Below are 27,046 nucleotides of genomic sequence, written 5' to 3'. Positions count from 1 at the left end.
ACGGTAAAAGGTTAAGCGTAGTGAAAAAAATTAAATAAGGAAAGGGACAAAAAAAACCAGAACTGAAATGGGAAAAAGCGAAGCTAAAGGGTGTGCAAATGACAGTTTACGAGCTTCCCCTCAAATAGCCAGCAATGATGATGTGAGATCTTTTTAAAATGTATAATTCAATGAAAAATTCAAAGGCAACTCGATTGACTTTGAAGGTAGGTTCAGGATGGTGAAGCCCTTTTTTAAAAAAAAAAGACTCAAATAATGAAGATAATAATTTGTAAATATTTCTTCTCAAAGCCATATTTAAATTTCAATGCAAATAAAATATGTTAATGGTCTAAACACATATTATCTTTTTGGTGGAATGTCTGAATTATATGTTAAAAAAATTAACTTCGGACAGTCATTCACAGGTTTCTTGGAACGGCATATTTGTTGGCACGCAAGAGCCAGATTGTATTATTATTTTTTTTTCCTCTTTACAAACTTTCCTTTCCTTTTGAACGCAGCACGTGGCTGCCAGTTATATAATTTGTTGGGGGCGTGGCTGTGCCACTGATGCAGTGCCCCGTGTAGGTTATAGCATGAATTTGTAGTTTGTTCACAGTGCTGGTTGTGCTGATGTGGATCAGATATTTGGAGTCACGTGATTGGGTGTTTGATATTATGCTCCGCCTGCTGGGCGGTGTTCCTGTGTGCTTATGTTTCCAGGAATAAAGAGTTCATACTATACCTGCTTGTGCTCCTGGCTGAGTGTTTTCTTCTCGTATTGTCGGTGAACACCACAGTTGGCGACGAGGATGTCTGACAATCGAGTCAGTATTCACGGTAAAGTTCCGGCATTCAGTGGCGACGACTTTGAACTGTTTGCTGAACAATTGGAGTTTTATTTCAAACTAGACGACCCGTGAACCCGTTGGGTTCCTGTTGTGACAGCGGTTGATAAAAAAAAAAAAATTCCAAAAAAATTAAGAAAAAAAACCAGACAGCTCCAGCAAACTATCCCGCTGAGGTTGTTTGCATTGATCAAATACTCCCGAAGAGTACTTGACTGAATGGGGAATTGATTTTTAAATAATTTTTTTCATTGCTCGATTTGAACGAAACTTGATATTGCGCGTCAATGTGAAAAATAACGGAGAAAAGAAAGTCGGAGAAATTATTGTACATAATCTTCAAAACACAATTTAATTTATTAAAGAACACGGAAGTATGAGATCAAAATAGTGATGTTTATTTTATGCTGAAAAATAAATCATTCTTTGTTGACTCTTTACTAAATGTTTGAGATTTTTAAATAAATCATTTCAAGAAAAAAAAAAGATAGCTCCCGCAAACTATACCACTGAGGTTGTTTGCATTGATCAAATTTTCCTGGAGGACTTGACTGAATCGAGAATTGACTTTTTAATAATTTTTTCGTTGCCCGATTTGAACGAAACTTGAAACTGCACACCACAGGAGAAAGATGAGTAAGGTGGGCCGAAAATTTTTGCGCTATCGTGTACTGTTTTGGCTGTATTTCGGGAACATACATACATACAAGATGAGAGTTTTAATAATATATAGATGATATGGGCGAGGAAATCACGAAGAAGGCCATTCTTCTTTCTTCGCTGTCGTTGGACAACTACCGGCTCTTATGTGACTTGGTTGCGCCCAACAAGCCGAAAGACGACATTTTGACATTTCACTCCATCGTTCAGAAGATGAAAGAACATACGAAGCCTGAAAAATCGCTTCAGTTAGCGAGGTATTATATGAATTTGATAATCTGACGAGGAACTCGGGAGAGCGCGTGGCCAATTTTGTGGCAAGATTGAAACATCTGTCCTGTGATGAAATAAAGGATGAAGTGACGCGCGATCACATGTCGCGCAGCTCGCACACGGGACAGATAAAACCGTGATGCCGCGCGGTCGGTGGGATTGTCCCTGGGGCAATGGCATTTACGGCGGTGGTTCACTCGGTGCTCGTTGAATGGTGATAATTGAGAGTATACCGGACTCCATGCTTATGCTGGCTAATTGCTGATTTATTTTGCGGTGATCGACTGCACATGTATTCCTTGCTGCACATGTATTCCTTTATGTGTCTGTAGAGCCAGCTTCAATCAAGTGAAATAAAGCCTTATACTCTGAAGGTTTTTCCCTTGCATTCACTTCAATTAATTCACTTGATTCCTTCGGCCGCCTCAACCGACTATGGACAAGATCTACAAGCCGGAGAGGTTCGATGCAGACCCCAACGCTACTGACTCGGAAATGAAGTGGTCCCATTGGTACCGTTCCTTCTCACACTATCTGACCATCATTGAAGAGGGAGCCGACAAACTGGCCGCACTTGTAAACCATGTCTCGCCCAGTGTATTCAGGCTCTTCTTGGAGTGTGACACCAACGACGCAGCGATCGACGTGCTGCGGGCGCTCTACGTGAAGCGCAAGAACGAGGTATACATACGACACCTTCTCAACACACGCAGGCAAGAAGCCGGTGAGACAATCGATCAGTTCCTGCAAGCTCTGAGGCAGTTGGGCAAAGACTGCAATTTCCGGGCTGTAACTGCCGAGGAACATCGAGATGAAGCGACCCGAGAGGCGTTCATCCAGGGGCTCAGGTCAGCCCCCATTCGGCAACGCTTACTGGAAAAAGCACAACCCACTCTTGAAATGGTAGCTGACCAGGCCCGAGCTATGGATACGGCTCAGCAGCAATCTGAATCATATGGGACACCGGTGTTGCTAATGAACGCTGCTACGGCGGAAACTCAAAGAACCCCCCGGGACACCTCCGACACTGAGGATGGAGATAAACCCGAGGAATCGGATACCCAGACCTCGTCAAACTCCTCAGCAACTACTTCGGTTGGTAAATGTTTCTTTTGTGGGTACAAAAGACACCCCCGTAACAAATTCCCCACCAGGGATGCCACATGCATGAACTGTGACAAGAAAGGGCATTATGCCAGGGTATGCAAATCTACTCTTAGAAGAAATAAACCCACTTCTGCGGCTCTCTACTCACAAAAGAAAGTAACAGCAGCTTCACCGGGGAATCTATCCAAAGTTATCATCAACGTATGAATTGACGGGCATATGGCTGAGGCTCTGATTGATACCGGTAGCTCTGAAAGTTTCGTCAACAGCTCACTAGCGAAGGGCAAGAAATGGAAGATCCACCCGACAGACAATACGGTATGCATGGCCGCCACATCACTACAGTCCAGCGTACGAGGGTACTGCAATGTTGAATTGGACGTAAAAGGGTACACGCATCGGGATGTAAGGGTACTGGTGCTTCGTGATTTATGCGCAGACGTAATTCTGGGTCATAATGTCCTCAAGCAGCACACGAGCGTCGAAATACCCTTTGGAGGAAACAAACCTCGTCTAATTCTAAATGCTCTGACCACCGCAGAGATATCGTCCCCCCTGCTGTTTGCTAACTTGTCGCCGGACTGTAAACCGATAGCGATCAAATCGCGACGATATACCACTGCCGATATGAACTTCATCACTTTTGAAACCAAGTGATTACTGGAAGAAGGTATTATAGAACCGAGCGATTCGCCATGGCGCGCGCAGGTATTGGTGACCACCAACCAGAACCATAAGAAACGAATGGTTGTCGATTACTCTCAAACGGTCAATCGCTTCACCCATCTCGATGCCTACCCTTTGCCGCGCATAGACGAGATGGTCGAACGCGTGGCCAATTACAAAATATTCAGCACCATCGATTTGTGAAGCGCCTATCATCAAATTCCCATTCGAGAGGAAGACAAACCTTACACCGCGTTCGAGGCAGGTAGATGCCTCTATCAATTTAGGAGGATTCCGTTCGGTGTCACTAATGGAGTGGCTTGCTTCCAACGAGTTATGGACGACATCATCTCAGATGAAAACCTCAAAGACACTTTTGTTTACATGGACAATGTCACGGTGTGCGGTAAGGATCGGGGGGAACATGATATGAATCTGGACAGATTCTTGAGCATTGCTAGAAAATATAATCTGACTCTCAACTACGACGAATGCGTATTCTCGGCAAAGTCAATTGATCTTCTCGGCTACACAATAGCCGACGGCACGATTAAGCCCGATCCTGAACGATTGCGCCCACTCCGTGAGCTACCCCCACCTCATGACCTGCAGACATTGTGTCGAGTGATCGGAATGTTCGCTTACTACGCTAGATGGATTCCCCAATTCTCCGAGAAAATACATCCCCGAGTGCATTGCAAAAACTTCCCGCCAGATGCCGCTATTGTAAAAGCTTTCCACAGCCTCAAAGATGATATCAGTAATTCCGTGGTACTATCGATCGACAGCTCGGTGCCGTTCATGGTGGAAACGGACGCTTCCGATCACGCGATCGCCGCGACGCTCAATCAGTCCGGACGACCCGTCGCGTTCTTCTTGAGAACTCTCTCTGGAAGCGAGCAGAGACACTCAGCAATAGAGAAGGAAGCGTACGCTATTGTCGAAGCCCTACGTAAATGGAGACATTATTTACTGGGCAACCACTTCACACTCGTCACGGACCAGCGATCCGTTGCCTTCATGTTTGATGGGAAAAATAACGGGAAAATTAAGAACGAGAAAATAATGAGATGGCGGATAGACCTATCCTGTTATAGTTACGACATTGTTTATCGGCCCGGGAGGGAAAACCCTGCTGCAGACACCTTCTCTAGGGTCTACTGTTCGGCGACAATCGGTCGGGCTTTGCAAGACCTTCATGGGACTCTGTGCCATCCAGGGGTAACCAGAATGGCACATTTCGTGCGCAGACAAAACCTTCCCTATTCTATCGAAGATATTAAACAAATGAATGCTTCATGCCCTGTTTGTGCTGAACTAAAACCCAGATTCTATGGCGCGGCTTCTGGCAGGTTGATCAAGGCCACTTCACCCTTCGAGAGACTAAATATCGACTTCAAAGGGCCCCTGCCGACTGAGACAGACAACAGATACATACTCAAGGTTGTTGATGAATACTCAAGGTTCCTGTTTGCATTCCCGTGCTCGGATATGACCTCAGGCACTGTCGTGAAATGTCTGTCTGACCTCTTTGCCATGGTTGGGAAACCTTCGTACATACATTCGGACAGAGGACCGTGTTTCATGTCGGCCGAGCTCAAACAGTTCCTATATGAACACGGCATAGCAACTAGTCGAACGACGGGTTACAACCCACAGGGTAATGCGCAGGTGGAACGGTATAATGGAGTCATTTGGAAAGCCGTAACCCTGGTGCTGAAATCGAGAGGACTGGGGCCCGAGCGGTGGGAGGTTACCCTTCTCGACACCCTGAATTCCATACGCTCTTTGCTCTGTACGTCCATCAATGCTACACCACACGAAAGAATGCTTACTCACCAACGACGCTATACTGATGGCCAATCGGTGCCCAACTGGCTAACCTATCCGGGAACAGTGTTCATGAAGTGCCCGGTACGACAAAGCAAGTATGAACCAATGGTGGAAAAGGTCGAACTCATCGATGCTAATCCTGAGTATGTTCATGTTAGACTTCCTGATGGCAGGGAGACCACTGTGTCGGTTCGCCATCTGGCTCCCGCAGGTACTCCTCCATCTGGTACTCCTCCCTCTGACATTCCCTCCCCAGGTGTTTCCCCCCCCCAGGAACTCCACCCGAGAATGGTGGCGACGGAGCTACCGCATTCCACCTGAGAGCGATCGAGGAGTCATCCCCGGCACGAGTTGAGGCTCCCCAAGAGGATCGGAAGCCTCCCTCAAGTGAAACCACCATTTACTCCCGGAGAGGTCGACGGATAAAACTCCCTCGCCGACTCGATCTGTAAAGGGGATTATCGGCATCCCTCGATAGCACCCTACCATGCTTCTATAACTCAAAATAATCCTCACTGCTTGCAATGTATGCTTCTGTAGTTTGCATAGTTCGCACTGCTTGAAATGTATGCTCCTATAGCTTTGAAGTAATATACTTATATACTTATACTCCGAAGGTTTTTCCCTCGCATTCACTTCATGTCCGTTGCCTGCAAATTCACGCCAGATGAGCATCCAGCTCGGCTCAAAGATAGATTTATTGCTGGGGGCATAAGATCAGAAGATGGTGTCGGTGACACTTCGCATCAAGTTCAAGGACACTACGTTCGTCAATGCGGTCTAAACTGCATCGGCTGTCGAACAGTCCCACAAAGATGTACGAAACATCGCCGGTCGGACCATGGGAAGTGACATGGGGATCAACAAGATATCCCGTTCACCTCGGACCCCACGAGCAACCTTCGATATGAATCGCGGGCCACAACCACAACACTTCCAATCGGGTGGCAAGGTAAACACGCAGGCATGTTGGGGGTGTGGAGGTCGACACCTCCGTTGTGTGTGTCCCTATAAGGATAGCATGTGTTTGAATTGTCAGAAGGTGGGCCATCTGAAACGCGTCTGTCGAGGGGCATCAACCACCATACATGTCATGGACAATGATGATGATGACCCGGTTCGAGATATTCAACCAATGCTGAGTCTATATTCAGGTGGATCTTCAAAAGCTCGATCAAGGACAGTAGAAGTGGAGGTTAACAATACGCCTATCACGTTCCAAGTTGATACTGGGGCAGCAGTCTCCATCATAGGCAAACAGACCTCTTGTAAGCTGAACAGTCTGAAGCTCATCGGTTCAGATCTCACACTATACACCTACACCAATGAGAAAATAAAGCCGATTGCGGTGGCAGATGTATCCGTGACCTATCAGGGCCAAGATGCCGCTCTCAAGTTGTTTGTGGTTCGGGGAAGTGGGCCATCCCTTCTCGGTCATGACTGGCTGACTCATATCAAGCTGGAATGATCAGCCATTCACCTTGTGCAAACCATACCAAGTCGATTGGAGCATTAGTTTGAGGAGATCCTTCAAAAGCATCGAGGTTTGTTTTCCAATGAGCTTGAGAAACTCAAGGATATACAGGCCAAGCTCTTTATGAAGGAGGGTGTTGCTCCTCGGTTTTGTAAACCGAGGCCAGTTCCATGTGCCCTGTGCGACAAGGTGAAAGCTGAGTTAGATAGACTTGAGGCCTGTGGAGTAATTGAAGGGGTGCCATACTCCGACTGGGCCATTTCAGTCATCACGGTGCTGAAGCGGAATGGTGATGTTCGATTGTGCGGGGACTTCAAGGTTATGGTCAACCCAGGTCTTAGTATCGAGCAGTACCGACTTCCATCAATCGATGAGATATATGCACGATTGGCAGGGAGTAATTTTTAAACGAAACTCAACCTGCAGGATGCATATTTTCATCTGGAAATGGACCCCGGGAGTCGTGACCTTTTAATGGCCAACACATGTCAAGGTCTCTATCGGTACACCCGGCTATGTTTTGGGATTGCTTCAGCCCCCACTCTGTGGCAGAAAGCGATGGATCAGGTTTGTGTAGATCTTCCCACTCAAATCTACCTGGATGACGTACTCATTGCAGGAAAAATGGCTGAGGAGCACCTCAATAACATTGACAAAGTGCGAACCAAGTTGGAGGCTTGCGGGTTCCACTTGAATAGGGACAAGTCTGCTTTCTTCAAACAACGGTTGGAGTACCTTGGGCACATCATCACACCGGTGGGGCTATTGAAAGGCCCACGGAAGGTGGAGGCGATTCAGCACATGCCACCGCCACAAGACTAGATTCAGCTTCACTCATTCATTGGTATGGCACAGTACTACCAGATATTCGTGAGCAACCTGAGCTCTGAGTTGGCCCCGTTAATGCAGCTACTCAGAAAGCAGGAATGCTGGGCATGGAGATCTGACTAACAAGCAGCTTTCGATCATGTCAAGCTGCTACTCACAGAGGATACGGTTCTCATTCACTACGAACCTAAACGTCCACTCATTTTGGCATGCGACAGCTCTGCATATGGCATTGGAGCAGTGCTATCACACAAAATGGACGATGGTTCTGAACGCCCTGTTTGTTTTGCATCTCGCACCCTGTCGGCAGCAGAGCAGAAATATGCTCAAATCGAGAGGGAGGCTCTCAACCTCGTCTGGGGAGTGAGAAAGTTTCATCAGTACCTGCTTGGCCATCATTTCACCTTGCAGACTGATCACAAACCAATCCAATTCCTCATGGAACCAAAGCGAGGTATCCCAGTTGCGGCGGCGGCACGAATACAACGATGGTGTTTGTTCCTTGCTGCCTACAGCTATGATATCCAGTTCCGTGGAACCGAAAAACATGCCAACTGTGACTCTCTCTCGCTTGCCTTGCAAGGGGGACCCATCTTCGTCTGAATAATCTGATCATGTTGATGTGTTTACACTGAGCCAAATCCAGTGCGGGCCAGTCACGGCTAAGCATGTGGCTATTGAATCAGCCCACGATCCTGTTCTCACCTGTGTCATACAGGCGATCTCCACTGGAAATTGGAATGACCTGCCTTCAACACCTGAGTATCAACCGTTTGCGTCTAAATTCTAGGGAGCTGTCTTTAGCTCAAGGTTGTATTATGTGGGGCATGAGAACGGTGATTCCTTTGAAGTTCAGACAACATTGTTTCAATGAGCTGCATGTCAGTCATCTCGGTGTTGTTAAAACCAAAATTCTAGCACGTAGTTTCTTGTGGTGGCCTGGTCTGGACAAGGACATTGAGCATATGATTAGGCAATGCCCTACATGCCAGTCAGATGCCGACAATCCACAGCGGGTGTCGTGCATATGGCCTGTTCCAGACAAGCCATGGCAAATAATTCATGTAGATTTTGCTGGTCCATTTAGGGACAAGATGCTCTTGGTTGTAGTTGATGCATTCTTCAAGTGGCCAGAGGTTGTTATCATGCCATCCACAACGGCAGAAAACACAGTTGAAAAACTGCGGTCAATCTTTGCAAACAAAGGAGTACCTGAAGTTTTGGTTTCTGATAATGGTCCGCAATTTGTTTCTGGTGTTTTTAATGATTTCATGGTTCAGAATGGTGTCAAACATCTCAAGTCAGCACCATACCATCCGGCAACGAATGGCCAGGCTGAGTCGTTTGTTAAGTCGTTAAAATGTGTTTTGCGTAGAGGAAAGGGGTCATCTATGCAAGCAATGGTTGATGTGTTTTTACTACATTATAGGAATGCTGTTCACCCATCAACTAGCGATACACCTGCTATGCGTTTGTATGGGCGTGCATTGAGATCTAGACTGGATTTGTTGAGACCGAGTAGGTCTATGTCCGGGTCGGCGTCATGTCCAACGCTTGTTCGTACCTTTGAAGTAGGGCAGCCTGTGATGGTACGTGATTATTTCCACAATTATAAGTGGGTACCGGCAGTGGTCTCCGTGGTACTCGGACCAGCCAACTGCATGGTTAAAACTAATGATGGGAAAGTGTGGAAACGGCATGTGAACCAAATTCATGATCGCTTTTCAGCATCACCATCAGTACCGGGTATCATTGGTTCAGAACGTGTTGTGCCACCACCTCAGGTTTCTGTTGAATCATCAGTGCCAGACATGCCAGCTCCAACTGGGTTAGTTGGTCCAAGGTGTTCATCTGAGTCCGTTCTGAACAGAGAAAATGCACAAGTTTTTCTACCTGATGCTCTTGATGCTAAAAATGTGATGAGTCCTACTGGTATGTCACCCCTACCAAATCAGGAAGAATCTGGTTCTATGTCTCCTCGCTGTCCCGTTCGACCTGTACAGCTCAGAAAGTGTCCTCAGTATTTGGAGGATTTTGTCTGTTAACTTCAGCCATTAGGAGGAGGAGGAAATGTGCTGTATGTAGATCGGTTGTTTGGAGTCACGTGATTGGGTGTTTGATATTATGCTTCGCCTGCTGGGCGGTGTTCCTGTGTGCTTACGTTTCCTGGAATAAAGAGTTCATGCCTGCTTGCGCTCCTGGCCTAGTGTCTTCTTCTCGTATTGTCAGTGAACACCACTGGTGACGGCTCGCCTCCTCTTCGCAAAAGTTCACCGTGGGATCTTTAACGTCCTCCAACTAATGACGGCAGATGGGACACCCAGTTTAACATCCGGCCGTGGGACGGCGCACACATTGATACCTCACCCTGCCTGCAAAACACCAGAGTGGTAGTTTATAGTTGGGTCAAGATTCAAACCGAGGCTATAGGTAGCTCACAGGCAATTGTAGATACTTCTAGGCCATCCTGCCTGACAAATATGCTTATTATATGCAATGATCATTTCATTAATCTGATAATATTTGTTTCAGAAGTCAACCCAGAAGTTTTCTGTCACACAAGAGTGGATATTATTAAAACTTAGCATTAGAGTGTTATTAAATTTTTATGCAAAGAAGGTGCCAGCTCCGTAATTTCACAATCATCTCAAAAAATTCAACACAGATCCAGCTGACTTTTCCTCTGGTGATGAAATGTGGCTTCACCAAGGGATCCCAAAACGAAGTGAAATTCCATTCAATGAAATCACAAGGGATCACCCAATGCATTTTGCACCCAACAGATCATGGCTTCGATTTTCTCCGAATCTAGGATGTCAATGAATCCTGCTAATTGACTATATGCCTTACAGAACCACAATCACTGGGCCATATTACACCAGGCTAATGCAAAAATAACCAGACTCAGTGGTGTAATGGTTAGAGCATCTGCTCTGAGCCTGAGAGGTCGATGGTTCAAACCCTGTCCTAATCACATTAAAGCCTTTAAAAATGGCACGTGCTGCTTGCTTGCTTGATGCTCAGCATTTAAAAAGATAGAGCATGGACAAACAACACTGAGGTGTTGAGAGTGAAGCATAGAATAACCCTTGTCAAGAGCAACCAATGCTCTGTAAAGAGTAAGGTACATAAATATCAAATCAAAAATGCAAAAACTGTGGGTACGCAATCAAGGCCAAAAGCTAAGTGATGTTAAATTGATGAAAATGCACACAAGGCCCATGTTGTGCAGACTGCCATTCATGCCTGACATCAAGAAGCCGTAGGAAAGGCTAAAAGGCACTTAAAAAGCATGAAAGTCTCATGTATGTTTATCAGAAAAATGGATGGGAAAATATTTCTATAATGTATTAAAATCACTGCCATATTCTGGCACTTGCAAACTTAGAAAGTTATTTTTCCCCAAAAATTTAACTTATTTTCTGCTTATTGTTTGAATCAATAAATCCCATTAATATTGGTTGAAATACATTCTAATTTTGAGAGCGGAGCCTTTATAATCATCCTAAAGTGTTTTGAGACATAAAATCAAATCACAAGGCTGGAATTTGCAGCTGGACTTAAATCCATAAGTTCATAGTTTGGCTTACATTCCAGCTTTTAATATGGAAAAAAAAAATTCAAAGCAAATTCAAATGCTGGATATATTTGTCGTATTTGTTTAACTGGTAATGCAGTTCATGAGCAACAATATAATCGAACCCCATATAAACACACACAAGCATAAATCAACACCACACATGATGTATGCTTTTGTTTATCAATGAGGCGTGTAGACAAGAGAGGCACACATACAGACATAAGTTTTGGGATATTATCAATTATTGACCCCAATAAAAAGAGACAGACATCAAAATGAGTGCTGTATAAAACGGGACTTTCAAAATGATGTTATCCGCTCCAGAATACTTGGTGCACATGCACAGAAACCCCAGGAAATAGCGATCACCGGGGCAGTATGAAGTATATCTTGTGAGCAAGATCAGGATTGTTACCTAAAATGGCTCATAAAGCTTTGAAAAGAAGCTCAAAATTCTTGGAAAAGTACTTTAGAGAAAAGGCTGTGTCTCTGCACAATGAGAGACTTGAAGAACTTTCTCAGCTTGCCGAACAGGCACCTACTCGTACTGCAAACTCGCGACCATGTGGGCAGGTGCAAGGTCCGAGTGGACGGGCGTGCGCTACACAAACCACCTGATGGATCGCTACCAGTGTATGGACTGTTATTTGGATTAAGTGCTTCTGAACTACGGAGCTTGTGAGTGAACATTGTAAGTTTAAAATGAAGATATTCATGATTAATCATGTTGGGAGTGGTGGGGGGAGGGTGCGAGCTATGGGAGCTGTGGCCTGTAAGGGCTGTTATGCATATATTGTTTGTTTGGTTCCAGGGCTACAAGATAAATTCAACTATATTTTTGCATCTATCGCTGAAAGGAGAAGTGTCCGTGTTTTTATATATCCACCGCGACCGCTATCTTGGAATAACCGGAATTTATGGAAACTCAACACCTATCATCGATGGATATTTCTTGTGCTCCTATATTCAGCCAGACTCTTCCCAATGGTGAAGAGTCCTATATTTCCATGAGTCTGATTTTCATTCAGGAACACAACAATTATGATTAACCATGATGCAATTGCCACTCTTTCATCTAATTGCTGAAAATTATGTTTAAAAGATTATTTGAATTACAGATTTCACGCTAACAATGGCAAGATAAAAGTCCCCGTGCGAGCGGAACTGAGTCACTGTAAATGCACACACAACGCATGCACAAAAGGCCTCATCTAACATTCATATGTCATTTCGAAAGTCACATAATGGGTCTGAAGGGTCTTTGTGTGTATGTGTGTATATATATATATATATATATATATATATATATATATATATATATATATATATATATATATATATATATATATATATATATATATATACATATATATATATTTTAATGTGATGATTTAGACACAAACGATTGATACTCAGGTGTTGAAGGCAGATATATACATGAAAGCAGAGATGGTTGTTCTTCACTCACGATTACCAACCTTGTGAGACAAGGTGAGCAATCTGGGGAAGAGGGAAGTCCCCCATTCCGTTGCTTCTTCACCGGGGACATTGGCAGTGGAACTGTGGAGAGGACAGAGGAGGTATAAAGCAATATTTAATAGTCATACAGGGATGAAAGAACAAAGACTTGAATGGAGTGGTTAGAGAAGAGGATGACAAAATGAGAGAGAAAGAGGGATTTGAAGAATTCCTTCAGCTTGTCGAGAGAGAGAGAGAGAGAGAGAGAGAGAGAGAGAGAGAGAGAGAGAGAGAGAGAGAGAGAGAGAGAGAGAGAGAGAGAGAGAGAGAGAGAGAGAGAGAGAGAGAGAGAGAGAGAGAGAGAGAGAGAGAGAGAGAGAGAGAGAGAGAGAGAGAGAGAGAGAGAGAGAGAGAGAGAGAGAGAGAGAGAGAGAGAGAGAGAGAGAGAGAGAGAGAGAGAGAGAGAGAGAGAGAGAGAGAGAGAGAGAGAGAGAGAGAGAGAGAGAGAGAGAGAGAGAGAGAGAGAGAGAGAGAGAGAGAGAGAGAGAGAGAGAGAGAGAGAGAGAGAGAGAGAGAGAGAGAGAGAGAGAGAGCAAAGTTAAAAACCTACACTAAATACACAGCAACAGGAAGATGGCAATGAGAGTATGAAAGTGTGTGAGAAAGGATATAGGATCACTCGAAAAAAGGGGGAGGGTGAGGATGAGTGAATTGGATGCCAGTGAATTAAGGGGTGAGTTGGTTTGGTTCATGATTGGTGAGTTTTTCAAAGTGCATGATACTTGGCACAAGGTGCTCAGTGCAGAAGTAGCTGCGAGAATGGATGTGCAAGGTGCAGTTGCCATATAACTTGGTGCTTAGCAGATTGTGATGGGTGCTGATGCCTTGAAAAGGGTGCTGAGATTTGTGCTCAGAACCAGGCGGTAATAGCTCAGTGCTCAAAGCGGAATGCTGAGTGGTTGGTGACAATTTTCTGACACTGAAAGCAGGGTGTTTTGAACTGGGTCGTGAGAGCTTGCTGCTTAAGCATATAGAGCATTGAAATTTGCACAATACATTTGGCGGTGTTGTCGTGATGCCAAAAGCTTGATGTTTAACAGCTTGGTGAAAATAATTTAATACGAAAACTTTGTGCCAGCAATGAATGGTTAGCTTGGTTAGGAAAACATCAATTATTTTATATCCCATCTACAATCCATAACTTTTATGTTAACTGTCTGACTCATCAATCCCACATGTTATTCTCTGCCACATCACCCACTAATACCTTCTCCCTCTCTTTCTCTCCTCCCATATCCACACCTACCCTCCAGACCTGCTCGATAGTTGAATCCATGAAGGGCGAATGAGGGGGCACTTGCACGGCGTGAGGTAAGAATGGATGTGTTGTAAGGCAGGGGCATAGTGCTTAGCCGACGGTGGGGAGAGGACTGGCTTGGAAGGACATGACTCGAAGGCGCCAGGCTGCACGGAGCTGTTTGTTGTGTGTGGGTTACATTTCAAAGCAAGTTGAGTTATTGGGTGGGATTGGGGCAAGGGATAAGAATGTGTTATTTAAATAATGTAGTATAACATGAGCGCCATCAAAATAGTTTATTCTGAAAAAAAATTTGGTGAAGCAAAAAGAGTGCAATGGATTCTACATATAGAAATAGAGTATGTAATAACACCTATGTGCATTCTAAAAATGGCAAAATACTTGAGTCAATATCGTAATATTTGATGGTTATTCTTTAACAATGAGCTAGGTGTTTGCTTAAGTGGTTAAAGACTCGTTTCTTTCTCCACTGATTGGTATGGGTCCATGAAATCCCAATGGCCACTCAGTCACATCAATCAGAACTTGTCACGAAGCTTCGAGAGTTTGCCAAATCCAACCCTCAACGTGAAGTAAGAAAAACTTGCATCCTGCATTATTTTTTGTTCACCCAAACAATGAATTATATTTGAGCTGACAATGAAATACCGGCCATATGTAAAAAGGGCAAGCAAATTAATGGGCGATTAAATGACAGCTATAAAAAGGCCTAGCATTAAAGTAATCACACATATTGAAAGAGAATGTTCAAAGATTATTTCCCATCAACTGATGAAGGCTATGTTTGAGTCTTGTAGTTACGAAGTCACTGAGAAATATGTATTGTGCACATAATAACTAGAAGAGCACTCGGTAGAGCGCATACCTCCGCCACGCAATGCCTGATCCAGTAGAACATATCAGGCCCAATACATTTTTGAAATATCATGCCACATATCGTTTTTGGCCTCATCTCTCACTGGTGAAGAATCACTTTGAAAATTAAAAAATTCTCGTATCTGAATATAGACTCCGATCTTCACCAACATCGAATCTATTTATCCTTGTCATATACCTAATGTGTCCACAAGTTTCGTCCGAATCTGTCCATAAAGTTTGGCGATATAGTGCTAAATATCAGTATTTCGTTTTAGCCCGATTTCTCAATGGTGAAGAATCACTTAAATAATTATCAGATCCGGATCCGGATTCGGATCTTCACCAAAATCGAATCATTTCTTTCTGGTCATGCATACCCAATGTGTCCACAAAGTTTCGTTTGAATCCATCCACAACTTTTTGAGATATCCTGCTATATATCGTTTTTGCCCTATCTCCCAATGGTGAAGAATCACTCAAAAAATTATAGTAGCTAGATCTGGATCCAGATCTTCACCAAAATCTAATCAGTTTGTCCGTGTCACGCACCCAACCTGCCCACCAAATTTCATCTGAATCCGTCAACAACTTTTTGAGACATCTTGCAAACAAACAAACAAGCAGTCATAGACTGGTACTTACGAAATTATCAACTTGACCTCTGACCTTGTCTAATAAAAGCTGTCTCTAGAGAAGGTAGTGCCGCAAACCAGAAGTTTCTACGATGATTCTGTACCAAACCATCAAAAATCGAATGTTTGACCTCACTGTGACCTTGACCTTTGACCGATTTTGACCAAAATCTAATCAGCGCTAGCCATCACCCTCCTGAATCACGTGGTGTAATTTGACATTGGTAGCTTCTTCCGTTCTCGAGTTATCGTGCCTACAAACAAACACACAAACACACACACAAACAAACACACAAACAAACAAACACACAAACAGAGGACGGAAGTCATCAATATACTTACGAAATCTTTAGATTTTCTAAGTAACAAGAGAAAGACGTCGTGCAAAGCACAATACTTGCAAAATCCACACCCCTCTCCAAAGGTTGCCATGGATACATCAAATTGTCCATCTCATTAAGATTAAAATTGACAATCATAATCAAAGCTCAGATCACTCAGATGAAAATTGATTATTTTTCAGATTGAAATTGATTTTAGAAGTTTGACCTCGAGATGACCTTTGACCTTTAACCTCAACTTATTGGTTTCCCAATTCAGTGACACAATATGCAAATCTTGTTCAAATTTCAAATCAATCGGATGAAAAATGGCGATGTTAGAAATTTCACCTCAAAATCAATAACCTTCTCAGTTGAGACTACCTCTACAACTTGGTGAAGTTTCTTGAAGATAGATTTCAATTTGTGACCTGTAGACAATTGACAGACAGATAGAATAACAAAATTGACTGACCAATATACTTGAAAAATCTTCGATTTTGCAAGCAACAAACAGACAAGGGGGTGAAAACATTACTCCTTCCACCTTCAGTGGTGGAGGTAAAAATAATGTCAGGATTCTCCTTTTCCCTTTATAATAAGTGAGGTCCAATGGTACCAAGCTTCTGCGTGCCTTGACTATGATACTCCTCCACTTCCCTCTGTCCCCAGCAAACTCTCTACTCCCCAACTACCTCCACCTTATTGATGTCCCTTTTCATACAATCTTCCCATCTCAACCGCGGTCTACATATTTTCCTCCGACCTCGCCCCCTCAACCTATCCACTCTCTTTGCCATCTCTCTTTCCCCATCTGCACTGTGTCCAGCCCACTTCAGCTGGCCACTTACCATTCTCCCTGTCAAGCTTACTTGCACACCAATCTCCTCCCTCAATTGATCCATCTGCCTTTTATCCACCGTCTTCCCTCTCGCAATCCTGACCCAGTTGGTCTCACAGACCTGCAGCCTCTGTTGTCTCTCTGTCAGTGTCACTATCTCAAGACCATAAAGGTAGGCCAGCATTATACAAGATACTGGAACATTCCCCTTCAATTACCTTGATATCTTTCTGTCTGTCATCAATCAATCCCTCCACCCTCATCCAAACATTTGCACCCACCTGAAACCTGCTCCACACCTCAACCTCCGACGTATTATCCCCAGTCACTGTTCCCCCTCGATATATTATATTAGCGTCATAAAAATAAAAATAACAATAACTTAAAAGCATCTTAAAATGCAAAGCCCATCCATAACCGCTTTGTACTCGAATTAAACTTGACAAAAACAGCAGCTAAAAATGTAAAATTTATTTGTTTTCCATATCCTCATAAGGGTTTGTCAAAAAATTGATGACAAACTCAAATGTAATAAGCTATGCCCTAGACATGCACGCGCGTGCGCACGCACGCACACGCACACACACACACACACACACACACACACACACACACACACACACACACACACACACAATCACAACCCCATCTCCCGCTGTGTGAGCTGATCCACCTGTAATCTATGATCATAAATAGAGGTTATATATCGCTGTAGCTATGTCAGCAATATACATTTTTTGGTCACGATTGGTCACGGCACTGACTAATTGGGTGTTTCCGGCTTTCTCGGCATCGCTATCCATGTCTATTGTTATGACCTCTATCAGCATCAGCAAACAACCGTCCACCTCGATTGTGCAGCAAATCATATGCTTTCCTCACCTCGTGTTTCCTCACCTCGTGTTTCCTCACCACGCACAGTGGGTGATTACAATATTGGTGATAATGGCACGGCGTCTTTATGCCATGCTTTCCTCACCTCTCACACTGGTGATTACAATTTTGGTGATTACGGTGTGGCATCTATCACACGCTTTCCTTACCTCGTGACTTATCCTGGTGATGACTCTATTATTCGCAGTGCTAATCTTGACAATTTTACATTTCTTTGACTCCCTGGACACTAAGCGGTCATCCGTGTTTTGTGGGCCGACACGGATACTCCCACCTGGAGGGCAGGAGTGCCCACTCGTATTGATAATAGCTTTATGTTTTTCCACTTTCAATTTTGCATGGTTCACAAAGAGTGAACAAAAAATTACCACACCAGCCAAATGTATGTGGATCAACTGTGTAACAAATGTCTAAATGATCACAATGGTTATACATACTGTACACTCGAGTGGATTAAACAGCAACCTCGAGAATGTCAAATCGCTTAAAAATAAAGCTGCAGCAGCTAAGCACAACTGGGTTCTTCCCTTGATTATCAACCTTCTAGGTGGACCTTTGTAGCGAGATAATAAATGATGCAAAACGTTCAATTATGGGGTGGCCGTTTGTTCATTTGTCTATCTTGTGCCCCTACAGTAAACAGTTTACTTCAGTGGTGCTCTTGCCAAAAGCATGGGAATGATTCAGGAAGAGAAACACGTAGCATCGGCAAAAATGGGAGACTTCTCCTCGACCTTCTTTCCCAGCTTTCTCCCTTTAAGTTGCATAGTTTCCTTATACTCTGCTCTATTTTCTCTCTTTATATCCACCCCTTTTCCTACGGTGATTAAAGGTTCACAAATAACCTTTTGCATGCAATACCAAGCAGGGCGAGGACATTATAAGTCGAAGGACAATTTAATGCAGAATAAAGGGAATCGAAGCATTTGTCCCAGCATCAGGCAGCAAGTACTCTGATTTCTCACCGCACTTCTTCCCTACATTTCCTCTTCATGATTTGCCTCTCAATTCACCTCCCTGCCCCCACTCTGCATTGATAATATATAGATAAAACCCTTAATATACTCTACCATCAGCAGCAATAGACCATGTAAATTTTTCGAATGGCTTTGTGTTCAGTGTGTGTTAGTATATCTGAAAATGCTTAAAATGTATGTGCTATTTGGTTCGTGATGACGGAAGTCTTAGGAATGACAACGTTGTACTGTTGTACCATCAGTACTACACAATTTTAAATTATTTATTATGTGCGTGTTTGGTAAAAGTGACGTACTCAGTGAGCATGAAAGTGATATGGGAGGAGGGGATGGGGACAGTGAAGGGGAACTGTGTGAGTTGGGGGCAGAGCAGTTGAGAATTCTGGGTAGACAGCGCCGAGAAGCTAAAAGGAGAGGCAAAGGAGGAGAGAGGAGGTTAACCAAATTTACAGCAAATATTTGTAACAAACATGGATTGCACATTTAAAAAAAATATACAAAAAAAACCTCACCTCGTGACGAAAAATTATTATTGATTGTTATATGCTCTTTCCAATCTAACATACAAATTGGACAATCTTCCAAATAAACGAAGGATATTTAAAATAGGAATTAAAAACCATCTCCACCATGACACCACTGAGATTACTTTATCAAATTTGATAATAGCATATTGCTATCTACACATTGTACGACTCAAAAGTTGAAAATTTCTTCTGATCTTTCATTCTGTTCATTTAATTACACTTCTACTGATTTCAACCATTAAATTTTGAACTAAACCCAGTGGTGTTATGATTAGACACTAAAAATGACCAACGACTTTAAAAACTATATGTGCCAATTGGGTGTGACCGGTTGACGCTCAGCAATTATAAATCTGCTTGATGCTCAGCATTTATAAAGGACTATCAGGGGTACCAGGCATTGCCCAGTGGGTACTCAGCATTGCCTGGTGTTGGCATTTTGAAGAAATCAATTTGTTATATTTTCTATTTTTTGTGGGTGCCTAAAACACTTCTTTACACCCACTAAGGAATGGGGTGAGGGATCATTTAATATTACCTTTTATATCGTTACAAAGGCTTAGACACAAAATAATGATTTAAAAAGAAATCACCCCCAAAACAACCTTTATTTTCAAATTGTTTGCAATCTTTTATATTTTTTGCCAAAAACACTCTCTGGCATTAACTGATGAATCTGAAAGTTTAACAAAGATCCGTTCAACTATCTCTGAGAAAAATGGTGACACAGACAGACAGACAGACAGACAGAGACAGAAAAACGGCTCTCTTAAAGTGTAGATACAGCATGGATAAACAACAATAATTTGGCAATACTAGCATAGGCTTTGATGGGCCAAATGTCTCTTCCTGTGTTGAAGTTCCTGATAAGGGAACGCATATTTACGTCCTACAGAAGGACTCAACTGAACGAAAGATCGTAAGTTTCAACTTTTTAGTGCAATGCAGAGATAACAATACAGCATAGTTTTATCAAATTTGATAAAGTAATGCTCATAATGTTCATTTCTTTTGAAGTTATGGTACTATCATCCTGCAACTTTCATGTCACAAACCAAACGTGAAAACAGTCATTGGTTCTCCTGTATCAAGCAATAGTACAATTCCTTTTCACCAACAACATTAATCAATGTGAACATTTAATAATCTGAAACAAAGAAAGACAACAAATGATTAAAGAAATGAAACAACAAAAAGACAAGTAATACTTGAAATCCTCATTGCTTCTGCTGGGTACAACAGACTCGTCTCTGCCCAGATAAGTTTTGATCTGCATACTGTAGTTTACTTAATTTTCGGGCGTAATGAATTTTGGCAATTTTCAAGGTTTTTTATTTTCCGCGAATTATAACAAAAAACATCCAAAAAAAAAAACACACAGAAGATACACAATCACACCATTCGAAAGCCTTTTTCCTGAGCAAGGGTCAGCTTTTTGCGGGCTCCAATCATGGTACCCTTCCTTGTGGCAATGTTTTTACGGCCGGATGCCCTTCCTGACGCCAACCCTTTAGTCGCCTTCGACACGCAGGGATAATTACCAGTATACTGGTGCTCATTTCACCGACCTTCAGAAGGATGACAGGCTGAATCAACCCCCCTGATGTTAATTCAGTGGCCAGCGGGGCTCGAACTCAGGACCCCGAGGATCCCAAGCCACCACCCTAACCACGAAGCCAACACCAGGCTCATAGCAGATACACAATATAAACTTGTTTATTTGAAACAAAATATACCTTTAAATACGAGCAACAAGAGAACGTTCTCTCACCAGAGCACAATAGTTTAATTTAAAAGTCAAAAGTCTGTCATGATGAACATATCAATATGCTGGTTGATCATGTTGAGCTGGACTCTTTTAATCCAGTCTTTCACCTTGTCGTCATTGTACATTTAACCCAAAAGCAAGGGAGGACCTCTCGGCTTTTCCGGCAAGGACTGGATTCTCTTTCTTCTTCTTCTACTTCTTCTTCAGGTATCAGCCTTTATACTTCTCACCACACTCTAATTTATGGGCCACCCCAGCTGCATTTAGAATTTACTGATGGCACATGCTACACCAATCTCCACAGCAGTATGGGCAATCTTGGCTCTCAGCTGGTTGTCGGTGTCATTGTACTCTCCCCTCTTCCTTTTTCTTGGATTTTCAGCATTAAAGAATCGGCGGCGGCGTTGGCAGCCTTGCAGATTGGGCTACTTTTTGTATCTCACATTGCTTAAGGTTTGGTGGGCCAAGAGTTTTTGGAGGATTCTTAGATTTTATCAATTTCCACAACAACATCTTGTTAGGCTACAATTTGGAATATATGCACAGTATTGATTTGATGTTTCGATGAGAATGATTTTTGTCTCAACTTGGAACAATTTCAGAGTTGGACCAACATTTACTCAGATTTTGACATTTACTCAACATTTACTGGATTGTTTCATCTTCGCGGATTAGCATCAACAGCGGCATTAGCGGCGTGGTGTCGGACTGTGGAACCGTCTTAATTTATATTTCTGCAAATTATAGTAATAAACACAAATTTACATTTTCTGTGAATTAGAATTCCCGTTAAAACGGTTTGGAAGTAAAACATTGAAAGGCAATTCCCACAAATATCAAGTAACCTACAGTATTTTATTTTGTAGATTTCATCAACGAAACGTTCATAAATGTATGTTTGCTGCCATGGAAGTAAGTTGTGTCTGATATTTGAAGTGTTCACCCTTCATCAGCGCAAGTGAGGCCGAATGTTTGAAACATCAGCTGCACTTCATTTCCCCACCATGATAAAAGTGCTTTTTATCAGCATAGTTGATAAAATGCATTGCTTTTGCCTGGTGGCTTTCCTAAGTGACAGCTCGACATTAAAAATTCCGTGTGTTCAATATCATGGTCTAAGTTTGTGTTATTTCTCACTAATTAACATGAAATGCATCGACACAGACTGCATACTGACCAAAATTTGTTGATTGGGAAATTGTTCACCATGTCAACTTCATGTGGTCAGGTAGAAACGTTGACTTATGTGAGGTAAAGATGTCAACAAAGTGTCATGATTATAGATTGCTGCAAGATCAGAATCTCACACCCCGTTATCCTCCCTATTTCTAAGCTGAACACTCACCTCCATTTCTTCATCCCTCTATTCTCTCGTCTGTGGAACCGACTACCTGTGCCTGTTGTCTCGTGCTCCTCCCTCCAGTCCTGCAAGACTGCTGCCCATTGTCACCTCATGCTATCTCGCACACCCACTTCTGCTTTCTCTGATGCCTCCCCCATCTCTTTCCTTTATGCCACTCACAAACTCACATGTGATGCCTTTGCCTATCTGTTACCCTTAGATCTCCCATGAGTCGGTGAACCCGTTGCCATCTTTCATTTAGCTCTGCCATGAACCTAGATTTCTGCATTATAAGATAATAAAAATGGAAACTATGGAAAACTCAAACGAACTGAAGTACACAGTGAGATAACAACACTTAGGGTACACAAAGAAAAACAGACAATTGCATGCAGAAAGACAAGACTTACAATATCAGAGTAATCAAAACACTTACGGGTATTGGCTGCAGAGCGTCCATGAGAGAGGAAGGCACAGATGCATAGTACGAGATACTCAGTAAAGAAGTGTTTTTAGAAACTCAATTTGTGTGTACACGAGGCACATGAACACAAATGCATGTTTGCAAAATTAAATATCTGTATAAGATTGTTTACGTTGGTTATGTTTTCTTTATCATCCTTTTTTGCCGGAATCGCTCGGTTAATGTGTCCTGAATAGTGTGTTGCAAACTTGAATTTAGTTCAAAAGCTGCACTAACCCTTTTGGTGATTTAGTGCAAATAAAATTCAGGATGTGAACAGTGCAATTGCGGATTTGTTTTCTTCGACTCACTTCTTTTGCAAGCACATTTGCGGATTTTTTTGGGTTCAGTGACGTCCTCGTGACAAGCTTTACAGTAGAAAAAGGCCCTAAAAAAGGGGTTTCAGAAAAAAAAGAAGGAAATGTAATTTGTGACGTAATAAAATTGACATCATAAAACGCTTTAACGTTATAATTACAAAACATTAACAAATCTTTGTCCTGACCTCTTGACCTCCTTGGCATCACTGGCAATGAAAAATCCCAACGTTCCTTCTTGTATTCGGACTTGGTGTCCGGGATTCATCAGGATGCTGAAACGAAAAGAAGAAAAACAAAAAGGAGTTTACAGTTTTGTCTTCAAAAAAACTTAAGAGTTACCCATAATTTCAGAATATTAAGGGGAATTATGGTATCCACTCATATCATCTCCCCCCTCACCCCGGCTCACCTCAAAACAAATTTTGCCCCTCACCCCACCCTCTCAAAAATTCTTTGACTTCAATACACCCAGAAGATAATACAGGAAAGAAAGCCATCTAATATAAAAACTAGTGGTGTCTGAATGTATGTTTGTCTATTTGTCCGGTCACTACTCTGAGACCCTTGGAATGATCCACACCAAACTTTCAGGGAATACTCAGGGGGTCCATAGTTAGGTTTTCTGAGAACTATCTTTCAAAAAGAAAGAAAGAAAAAATTCTTTTTGGATTTTTTCGGATTCTCATTGGTCTAATTATTTAGATTGTTTCTCCATTGTGGCAGACGAGTCCCATCACTTTGCCTGATAACTACTCCCAGACAAAGGACCACAGATACATAGGATGGGAAACTCATTTCCAAGAATGTGCCACAGCCCATTGCCCACCGAGAGCAGGCCGAGAAGGGCAGGAGTACCCGCTCGTCTCATTAATAAAATTTGTCATCTGTCTGTATGTTCGCTTTTTTGGCAAAGACTGCTGGGCCGCCAACCACCACTTGGCACACAGACCAAATCCGACCCGGGGACTGTCTTCAGGGTATTTTTATCCACCACCTCAGCCTTTGAAGACCCCAAAGACCATTAAAGCCCTCAAGATCTTGAAGGCCCTTTAGACCCATCCATCCATTAGGACCATCCTCTGTGCAGAGCATTGGTGCTGCTTAAACAGTCTCCTTGGCTATTTGGCACAATCCTCGACAGGTCGCCACTTTGACACAGGATACCAGCAAGCTGGCACTCATTTTGCCAACCTCAGAAGGATGACAGGCAGAGCAAACCCCACCTGGCATTAATTCAACAGCTAAGCGGGATTTTAACTCAGGATCCGAGGATTCCAAACCCACCACCCTAACCATTAAGCCAACACCAGGCATCCTTTAGACCCCAAAGGCCCTTTCGACCCCAAAGATCCCTAAGACCCTCTAAGACCCTCTAAGACCTTGAAGACCCAAAAGATCTCTAAGACTCTTAAGACCCCAAAAACCCTCTCGACCCCAAAGACATTTAAGACCACGAAGAACCCTAAAACCCTCAAGGCCCAAAGACCCCAAAAACTTGTAAGACACTTAAGACCCTTTAAGACCTCAAAGGGAGGGGAGTGGGGAAGGAGCGGGTAGGAGAAGATGGGAGGAGGGAGAGGAAGGAGAATGGGTGGTGTGGGAGGAAGGAGGTGAAGGGGAACGGGAACGGGTGGGGTGGGAGGAGGGAGGTGAAGGGGAACGGGTGGTGTGGGAGGAGGTACGGGAAGGGGAACGGGTGGTGTGGTAGGAGGGAGGTGAAGGGGAACGGGTGGGGTGGGAGGAGGGAGGTGAAGGGGAACGGGTGGTGTGGGAGGAGGGAGGTGAAGGGGAATGGGTGGTGTGGGAGGAGGAAGGTGAAGGGGAACAGGTGGTGTGGGAGGAGGGGGAGGGGAATGGGTGGTGTGGGAGGAGGGAGGGGAAGGGGAACGGGTAGTGTGGGAGGAGGGAGGTGAAGGGGTGGGGTGGGGGAGATGGCAGGAGGGAGGGGAAGGGGTGGGGTGGAAGTCTGGAGGGAGGGGAAAGGGTGGGATGAGGGACCCGGCATTGCCCGGCAACACCAGGTACCTTTTCTAGTATGTAATAAAAGCGAACAAAGAAAAGAGGTGCACCACAATAATACATTGCATGTATAAAAAGAAAATAGGACAGAGAAAATAGACAAATACCAGAACCTCAAAGCTATTCTGCCAGCCTTGATTCTATTTTTTATAAAAAATATCACATGAATTAAGAAAACCATTAAGGTTTGAATCATGGTTTGACTGTCAGCAAAATAATAATATTCTTTCCCATTCTGTTCCTCTCCAGCAGATAGTTACTCATTTTTGTGTTATTCCTCCCTTCCTCCTCATGTATGTTCACTCCTTACCTTTTGGTCGTTTGGGAACCTGTGTGTTTTTCAGATGGTGTTGCTTTGTTAATGCACGATCTATTCTATTCCTTATACCAATATAAATACCATACTCAGTTAAAACGAGAGGGGGAGCATTCGGTAGAGTGCAAAACCTCCGCCGCCAATACTGCTGGGTCACTTAAGTGAACCTGATATCCTATTCATTGTAGGTCAAAACGGATCAGACTCTACTGAACAACGATTGAATAAACTAAACTAGATCGACGCGCATGTAGAAATGCCAAAAAAAAAATCTAAATTTTTTTGAAAAAAAAGTTGCAAAATTTGTTTTTTTTCTCTAAGAAATTTTTTTTTGGGGGGGGGGCGGGGGGGTTGGAAATCACTTAAAACATGTAGAAATGCAAAAAAAAAAATTCAAATATTTTTTCAAAATGGCCGCCATAGCGGCCATATTGGACTTTGGACCAAGTCCAAAATCTAATGGCATGATCCTTGGACCATACCCAATCCCCCCACCAAGTTTCGTCGAAATCTGCCCAGGAGTTTTTCCGTAATACTGTTCACAAACAAACAAACAAACAAACAAACAGACAAACAGACAAACAGACAGGGGTGAAAACAATAACCTCCGTCCATCTTCGATGGCGGAGGTTAACTAGAGGGGGAGCACTCGGGAGAGTGCAAAACCTCCGCCGCCAATACTGCTAGGTTACTCAAGTGAACCTTATATCTTATTCATTAAATATGTCAACAGTGTTGACAGTTATAGTTCTTTTCTCCATTTTTTTTTTTGGGGGGGGGGGGGTTTGGAAATCACTTGAAACATGTAGAAATGCAAAAAAAAAGAAATCGAAATTTTGTTGAAAAAAAAGTTGCAAAAAATTTTTTTTCCTCAAACAATTTTTTTTGGGGGGGGGTAACGATTCTTTTGGGGGGGGTTGGAAATCACTTAAAACATGTGGAAATGCAAAAAAAAATTCTCTATTTTTATTGGGGGGGGGTAACAATTTTTGGGGGGGTTGGAAATCACTTAAAACATGTAGAAACGTAGACTTAATCACTTAAAAATCACTTAAAACATGTAGAAACAACATGTAGAAAAAAAAAATTCTCTCCAACAATTTTTTTTGGGGGGGGGGACCAAGTCCAAAATTTAATGGCATGATCCTTGGACCATACCTTACCCCCCCCCCCACCAAGTTTCCTCGAAATCCGTCGAGTTTTTCCGTAATACTGTTCGCAAACAAACAAACAAACAAACAGAAAGGGGTGAAAACAGTAACCTCTGTCCATCTTCAAAGATGGCGGAGGTTAATAATTCAGTTTGATTTTTACCTTACAAATAAGGAGAGAAGGTACCACCTGAAGTCAATCAGCATTGACCTGACACCTGACACCCCTCCTCACCTGTCATAATTATTTTTTCATTTTACATCTATTCTGATTACGACCAAGATTTTTTGTAAAAAAAAAAATAAAAATAAAAAATCTGCAATTCCCCAAAATGGCAGAAACCCAACATCTGTTTGTCATTTTGTCTAATTTTACCCTTTATGGAAACATTTATTTCTGAATTGTCTAATAGTGACAATGACTGAGTTAACCACTCATGTAGAAGGATGAGTGAAACGAGAGGAATCTCGACAAGCAGGATTTATCAGTTCAGGGAGATATCTCACACAGAAAATGACTGAAACTGAAAACAGAGAAAGGAAAAAAAAAAATTTAAGGAGAAAATATGTCCACAATTCCGGATCATGAAC

The 27,046-nt window shown here is 42.9% G+C and overlaps 1 protein-coding gene across 10 annotated transcripts in view; it reads right to left on the bottom strand.

The window, feature by feature from the left end:
• The window catches only part of LOC147027036 (calcium-activated potassium channel subunit alpha-1-like), a 278,274-nt gene that overhangs the window by 43,120 nt on the left and 208,108 nt on the right, over positions 1-27,046 (bottom strand). For 7 of the 10 annotated variants that reach the window (XM_085883106.1, XM_085883110.1, XM_085883114.1 and 4 more), the window contains 5 exons: positions 23,155-23,241; positions 22,961-23,037; positions 18,846-18,953; positions 14,016-14,183; positions 12,730-12,811 (listed from right to left, as the gene is read on the bottom strand). In XM_085883106.1, the coding sequence (XP_085739232.1) occupies positions 12,730-12,811; positions 14,016-14,183; positions 18,846-18,953; positions 22,961-23,037; positions 23,155-23,241 (522 nt within the window). The remainder of the gene's footprint in view (positions 1-12,729; positions 12,812-14,015; positions 14,184-18,845; positions 18,954-22,960; positions 23,038-23,154; positions 23,242-27,046) is intronic. The other 3 variants (XM_085883111.1, XM_085883109.1, XM_085883112.1) reach the window with 3 other exon arrangements.

The sequence above is a fragment of the Eptatretus burgeri genome, chromosome 5 (genome assembly GCF_056783735.1).
Source record: "Eptatretus burgeri isolate ZD-2024b chromosome 5, Ebu_testis_v1, whole genome shotgun sequence".
NCBI classification, from domain to species: domain Eukaryota; kingdom Metazoa; phylum Chordata; class Myxini; order Myxiniformes; family Myxinidae; genus Eptatretus; species Eptatretus burgeri.
Note: the sequence above shows the minus strand (reverse complement) of the source record. Positions and strands in the feature narration are given on the sequence as shown.